This window comes from Hordeum vulgare, chromosome 3H (genome assembly GCF_904849725.1).
Source record: "Hordeum vulgare subsp. vulgare chromosome 3H, MorexV3_pseudomolecules_assembly, whole genome shotgun sequence".
NCBI classification, from domain to species: domain Eukaryota; kingdom Viridiplantae; phylum Streptophyta; class Magnoliopsida; order Poales; family Poaceae; genus Hordeum; species Hordeum vulgare.
Genome location: NC_058520.1, coordinates 600,084,957 through 600,092,579, shown reverse-complemented (window position 1 = coordinate 600,092,579; position 7,623 = coordinate 600,084,957). Strand labels below are relative to the sequence as shown.

The 7,623-nt window shown below is 51.7% G+C and overlaps 1 protein-coding gene and 1 non-coding gene across 2 annotated transcripts; both read right to left on the bottom strand.

Annotated features, from left to right (window-relative positions):
* Positions 1-3,627: 3,627 nt before the first annotated feature.
* On the bottom strand, positions 3,628-3,708 carry TRNAL-CAG. Its single transcript has one exon. It is a non-coding gene; the product is annotated as a tRNA-Leu (tRNA).
* Positions 3,709-4,610: 902 nt separating this feature from the next.
* LOC123442196 (AT-hook motif nuclear-localized protein 25-like) lies at positions 4,611-5,531 on the bottom strand. The gene has a single exon (XM_045118257.1). The coding sequence runs from the start codon at positions 5,529-5,531 to the stop codon at positions 4,650-4,652; it is 882 nt and encodes a 293-aa protein (XP_044974192.1). The 3' UTR covers positions 4,611-4,649.
* Positions 5,532-7,623: the final 2,092 nt, after the last annotated feature.

Genomic DNA, 7,623 nt, shown 5'->3' with positions numbered 1-7,623 from the left:
TTTTGGAGAGCATAAAGGATTACTTGAATAAAAGTTTCTCTATGAAGGACCTAGGAGAAGCTGCTTACATTCTAGGCATTAAGATCTATAGGGATAGATCGAAACACCTGATAGGACTTTCACAAAGTACATACCTTGATAAAGTTTTGAAGAGGTTCAAAATGGAACAGTCCAAGAAGGGGTTCTTGCTAGTTTTACAAGGTACGAGATTGAGTAATACTCAGTGCCCAGCAACTGATAAAGATAGAGAGCATATGATGTGCACTAGACCGGACGTTAGCCTGGCCATAAGTATGGCAGGCAGGTTCCAGAGTAATCCAGGAGTGGATCACTGGACGGCGGTCAAGAATATCCTGAAGTACCTGAAAAGGACTAAGGAGATGTTTCTCGTGTATGGAGGTGACGAAGAGCTCGCCGTAAAAGGTTACGTCGATGCAAGCTTCGACACAGATCCGGAGGACTCTAAGTCACATACCGGATACGTATTTATTCTTAATGGGGGTGCGGTAAGCTGGTGCAGTTCCAAGAAAAGCGTCGTAGCTGATTCTACATGTGAAGCGGAGTACATGGCTGCCTCGGAGGCGGCTAAGGAGGTTGTCTGGATGAAGCAGTTCAGGACGGATCTTGGAGTGGTGCCAAGCGCACTGAATCCAATAACCTTGTTCTGTGACAACACGGGTGCCATTGCCTTAGCAAAGGAACCACGGTTTCACAAGAAGACCAGACACATCAAACGACGCTTTAACCTCATCCGCGACTACGTCGAAGGGGAGGACGTAAATATATGCAAAGTGCACACGGATCTGAATGTGGCAGACCCGCTGACTAGACCCAAACTAATAGACGTAGCATGTTGATCGTGTCATTTTGTTGCTACTGTTTTCTGTGTGTCAAGTATTTATTCCTATGACCATGAGATCATATAACTCACTGACACCGGAGGAATACTTTGTGTGTATCAAACGTCACAACGTAACTGGGTGGCTATAAAGATGCTCTATAGGTATCTCCGAAGGTGTCCGTTGAATTAGTATGGATCAAGACTCGGATTTGTCACTCCGTATGATGGAGAGGTATCTCGGGGCTCACTCGGTAATACAACATCACACACAAGCCTTGCAAGCAATGTGACTTAGTGTAAGTTACGGGATCTTGTATTACGGAACGAGTAAAGAGACTTGCCGGTAAACGAGATTGAAATAGGTATGCGGATACTGACGATCGAATCTCGGGCAAGTAACATACCGAAGGACAAAGGGAATGACATACGTGATTATATGAATCCTTGGCACTGAGGTTCAGACGATAAGATCTTCGTAGAATATGTAGGATCCAATATGGGCATACAGGTCCGCTATTGAATATTGACCGAGGAGTCCCTCCGGTCATGTCTACATAGTTCTTGAACCCGCGGGGTCTGCACACTTAAGGTTCGACGTTGTTTTATGCGTATTTGAGTTATATGGTTGGTTACCGAATGTTGTTCGGAGTCCCGGATGAGATCACGGACGTAACGAGGGTTTCCGGAATGGTCCGGAGACGATGATTGATATATAGGATGACCTCATTTGATTACCGGAAGGTTTTCAGAATTACCGGGAACGTACCGGGAATGACGAATGGGTTCCGGATGTTCACCGGGGGGGGGGGGGGGGCAGCCCACCCCGGGGAAGCCCATAGGCCTTAGGGGTGCCGCACCAGCCCTTAGTGGGATGTTGGGCAATCCCAGAGAGGCCCCTGCGCAGGGAGATAAGAAAATCAAAGAGAAAAAAAAGGGGAAGTGGGAAGGAAGGGAAGGACTCCACCTTGCAATCCTAGTTGGACTATGATTGGAGGAGGACTCCTCCTCCCCCCCTTCGGCCGACCCCCTTGGGGCTCCTTGAGCCCCAAGGCAAGGCCCCTCCCCTCCCACCTATATATACGGAGGTTTTAGGGCTGATTTGAGACAACTTTAACACGGCAGCCCGACCACATACCTCCACGGTTTTTCTTCTAGATCGCGTTTCTGCGGAGCTCGGGCGGAACCCTGCTGAGATTAGATCACCACCAACCTCCGGAGCACCGTCACGCTGCCGGGGAACTCATCTACCTCACCGTATCTCTTGCTGGATCAAGAAGGCCGAGATCATCGTCGAGTTGTACGTGTGCTGAACGCGGAGGTGCCGTTCGTTCGGCACTAGATCGGAGCGGATCGTGGGACGGATCTCGGGACGGTTCGTGGGACGGTTCGCGGGGCGGATCGAGGGACGTGAGAACGTTCCACTACATCAAACGCGTTTATTAACGCTTCTGCTGTGCGATCTACAAGGGTACGTAGATCTGAAATCCCACTCGTAGATGGACATCACCATGATAGGTCTTCGTGCGCGTAGGAAATTTTTTGTTTCCCTTGCGACGTTCCCCAACAACTATTTTACGAGAAGAAAACTAAAAGTATTTAGTGGATAGTTTTCGAAGATAATAAAGAATATGAAAATAAAAGATAGGTGTTGTTTTAGATAAATAGTAATTTAGTTGGTTGTTTAGTAGCAAGCTTTTTATAACACAAGAGAAAGATTTGTCCTTAGGCAATCGATAACTAAATCGATAACCATAATTGATCTGTAATTTTTACCGTATTTGAACTTTGTTTGATATGGATTTTCTGCAAAAGAAAAAACATGCAAAAACTGGAAATGGCACTCGATAAGTAAGTTACACCCAAAAATGTTTGATATGGATTTTCTGCAAAAGAAAACAACGCAAAAATAGGAAATGGCACTCGATAAGTAAGTTACATCCAAAAATGTTTGATATGGATTTTCTGCAAAAGAAAAAACAAAAAAAAACAGGGAATGGCACTGGATAAGTAAGTTACACCCAGAAATAATATAGAAAGGGCAGTACTACGCGTCGGCGCGCCGGCACGAGGGGGAGCGCGACCGCCAGATCTGTAAGGTGTACCGTTAGATCTATCCATGCAACATTTTTCTCCGATGCAGCAAATTTCGGCGCGATGCAACAATTTTCGTCAATGGTTGCAACAAAAAAAATAATTATAGCAAAAAATATATCTACGTGATCGTAGCAAAAAAACGAAGCTGATGATGCGTGGTAGCAAAAGTCAAACGCCGGTTGTAGCAAATATCTACGTGAACGTGTATGCAATTTTTTTAGTGAATGGTTGCAGCAAAAAATGATGCAGGTTGTATCAAAAAATAACAGAGTTGTAGCAATAGTCAAACGTCCGATTGTAGCAAAAATCCAACGAACTCGATTTGCAACCAACCGTGAATGCAACTTTTTAATAAACAAAATATAATAAAATGACAAATGTTTGAAGCAAAAAATAAACGTGATTGCAGCAAAAAACGGATAAAAAAATGCCGTGCGCGGCGCGGCGGATGAAAACATTTACCATATAGAAATTGTAGAATATTGACGTTTTATTTAAAAACTGAAAACTGCTTTCCCGGACACCGAGAGATTTGCACAACGAGTTGCGGAGAGCTCGAACTCGTGACCCAGCAAAGCTATCTAAGAGAAGCGGGCACCCTTTTTATATAGCGTGTGCACACTATATTATGATAACCACAGTTGAAATTCTTTGATTATAGCGGATTCCGAAATATGGTGAAAAAAAGAAATTGTCAAGAGTGGGATTTGAACCCACGCCCTTTCGGACCAGTACCTGAAACTGGCGCCTTAGACCAACTCGGCCATCTTGACGTTGGTTCTACCTTGTGACATTACTTTCTATATTACCAACGATTTCCCAACCCAACGAAGGTTAAAATCGTTTCATTTCACCTTGAGTTAAATTAATTGTTTGCAGCGAGAATGCGATTCAAAGTGTAGCAGCAGGACAGCACTGCAGGAGCACCGGCTTCAGCTTTTATTTATGCGTCGCAGCTGCATGCATGGACTACATCGGAAACCCCACGATGTCGCGCCTTCCCGAGGAAAATACGTGCGGCCGCGCGCAGGCACACACACGCAGCAGCAGCAGCAGCAGTATCTTCTCTTTATCATCGTGCTCCACTGCGTGCATGCCTAGCTCCTTCCCAGGCATAGCATCTAGGAGTCCATTGTGCACAAGGCCGTGTCAGGCCGGCCGGCCAGCTCCACCCACAACATGTGACTGACCAACGGATACTCCAGTGGCTTGAGGACGTACTACTACTACCATTGTGATCAAAGCGTTCCATCTCAATATTCAGCTCAACAATGATTCATCAGAGGATTCAACCATCATCCATCGTTCATTCTCATGCTCATTTTTCTGCATGACCACCAGAAACCATTGCACATACTCGATCACACAACTCGCACAGCATGATGCGGAGTAGTAGAGTACACTAATTCAAACAAGAGAAGTGCTAGATTTACGGACGGAAGCTACGGAAAGTAACTTACGGACTCAGCTGTCCATGTTTTACTGGAAACTTGAGGCACCAGGGCCCACCCTTGAAATCAGCGGGGCAGAGGGATTGGCTAAGCGGCAGCAATCCGTAAGTTTCATCCGTATCTTGCCCGTAAGTGTAGCATTTTTGTTCAAACAATCTGCTCCCAAAAAGATGTTGGCAACAACGACCTACTACGTCGGTACCCCCCCCCCCCCCCCCCCCCCCCCCACGTAAAGAGGAGAACGAAGGTGAACGGTAATGGTACTACAAGTAATGGTGATGGCTCGAACTCGAAGGATGGGTCGGGGCGGCGCGTGAGTCCGGGAACAGGGCCCAGGGCGAAAGCATCATCTGCTCGGCATGCTGCGCGTAGTGCCCAACCTGGCCCGGATGGCCGCCGGGGGCCCAGCCAAGAACACCGCCGTAGGCGGCGATGTGGCCCAGGTCGGCGGCGCTCGTCGCCACCATCTGCTGCGCCTGAGGAGGCGGCGGGGGTGGTGTTGCCGGGCGCCTCTCCTGCTCCTGACGGCCGTCGGCTTCTTCGACCACTGCCTCGGCCTCCGCCTCGGGCAGCCGGTGCACCTCGGCGCTGACGAACGTGGCGGCCACCAGCACGACGCCTCCGTCCGCGGCCGTCATCTCCCCGGCGACCGTGCCGCCGACCACCTGCCCGTCGCCCCCCGCGAGCGACACCGAGAACGGTGCTGGAGGCGTGCCCGCGCCCTCGACGGCAGCAGGAAGCACCGTGCCTGAGAGCGACAGCACGTCGAACCGCCCCTCCAGCCGGACCGCACGCGAGGTCTCGGGCGAGGTCGACAGACGCAGCGTGACGGCGGCGAGCGCGCCGCGGCCGCAGAGCACGGACACGCCCACCCCGCGGCGCCGCGCGAAGGCCGCCACCGCGCCTGCCACGTCGCAGCCGGCGGCCAGCTCCAGCACGACCGGCCGCATCGCCGCCGCGCTCTCCCGCACCAGCACCACCGGCGGCCTCGGCTTGTTCCTCGATCCCAGCGGCCGGCCCCGCGGCCTCTTCCGCGCGCTCGCGGGACTCGGCCCCTGCGCCGGCTCCAGCGTGTGCGGCAGCAGAGCGAGCTCGGGCGCGCGCTCGATCAGCTGGGCCAGCGACGTCCCTTCGGTGCCAGCCATCGGGGTCCGGGCTCAAAGGTGCCGGAGGTTTATATACGAGCTCGTACGTGCTTGCACTTGAGAGTAGAACCACTACAGTGGGATGAATAGTGAAAGAGCTCCTACTCTCGGTTCAACGACTAAACAAGTGTAACTAGCGGCCGGTGACTGAACAAAATGGTTTGGCCGGATTTATATATAGCGGGGAAGACGACGCACCTTGTTAGCTGGAGGGAGGGAGAAGAGAAGGACCGCGGATCCGTTGGCTTGGCGCACGCACGGATCGAGGCCCCGACACGTCCAATCGGAAGGGTTGGGCTTGGGCACCGCTGCCGCTTTCGGGCTCCGGTCTGTCTCACGTCAAATCAGCTCGGCTAGAAACGGCAGAGACTTTCGACCAAGGACCGGCAAAATGGAGGGCTTTGTCCGGTTTGGACCGTCCGCCCTATCGGAACTTCGGACGCGCAGCCCTATCTCAAATCGTCTGTGTTTGATCAAATAGAAAATCATTTGTAATTTCAGAAACACAAAAAAGACATTGCAAAATAACTAAAAGGAAAATCCTCCGACGGATCTTAGCGAACGCGTCTGCCACCTTCTTTGCGTGACACACATCAAAATAATGTCACACACACTATGTTTTGTCGAACATGTTTATACAACAGAGACTATGTTTCTGAAAACATATAGGGTTGTCGCCGATAGTCATGGTCCACAAATATTACTAGTTGAAGTTAACAAAAAAAAAGATAGATCTGTCGCCCGCACGCTGATGTTGTGGCCGTTGAAGCCGTCGTTATCTTCATGCGTCACCGTCCTCATTGTTGTCCTTGGTAATGTCGATGTACGAAGGCGGCGTCCAGAGGCGGGCCCAAAAAGGGTCACGTGTTGTGCATGCTGGGTGATGGTGGTGGTGGTTGATGACCATGGCTCTCGCCGACTGCGGTGGTGACGATGACGACAGCGGGCTACACGCACTAGACCTGGCATGGGCAGCCAGACCCAACGACCCTGCCTCAAAAACCCGGGCCTGGTCGGGCTCTATGTTTGGGCTGGTCTAGGGCTTGAACTTTTGGCCCGACTTGTACTTCGGGTCAGGCTCGGCCTTTGGAAATTATATAGTTTATATGGGGCATGACCCAGCCCGGCCTGGCCCGAAACTCCTTTTTTAGTCCCTTTTGGCCTGGCTCGGGCCTAGTTTTTTGGTTTTTCGCTCGAGACGCCAGGACGGGCCCAAACTTTGCCCGTCAGGCTTTTACAAGCCCGGTCGGAGGAATGCCCAGGTTTACATGGCACTGTGGTCGCCCAGGACCATGACTGCTCGTACATGGTAGGGGGCATGTAGGGGTGGGCGGTCGGTCCCTCGTGGCCTCCTCCATCACCTCATCCTTCAACTTGACGTCGAGCTCCGACAAGTAGACATCCTTGGCAGCCGAGAGCGCGAGCATATGCTTGAGCCCCTCCCACTGCTCCTCTTGGGCACGTTTGTACTTCCACTCGCAGTCCTCCATGACGAACCGGATCAGCCGATCCTCCTCCTTGGCCATCATGGTGGGAGCTAGCGACGGTAGTGGCGATAGGAAGGAAGAGGGAACTCGTGCCAGGCTGCGCACGCCAGTCCTGCTGCGCACTCTGGATGGGCTTGGCGCGCAACAACGTGTCGAATGGGGCGAGCTATGAGCACAGCCGGCAAAGCATGTTTGCTGGTGCATGTTGTGCTCGTCTTGGAACAAAGTGCCGAGAGCGACGTGTCGACGGCGTACCGCTGGTCCGCAAGGTACTCACGCGGGATGCGGGGGCATCGTCGTGGTATCTCCTCGAGGCGGGCATGGCCGCTTGCTGGGGCGGGGGATCGACGTCCTATCCGGGCTCAGATTTCACCCATTGGGGAGGTGGGCATCGGACCACTGCAACGGTCAGGGAGTCCGCGACTAAGGGGTCCTCGGGCCGCCGACCTATATCTACGGGCCGGACTACTGGGCCACTTCCGGCAACCGATGACATATACGAGGAAGATTTCATAAGACTTGGTGATCAAGACAAGGACACCTCTACACTGACGTATCCGACTAGGACTATTGTTATCCTGGGCCTATGATACAATATATAAACC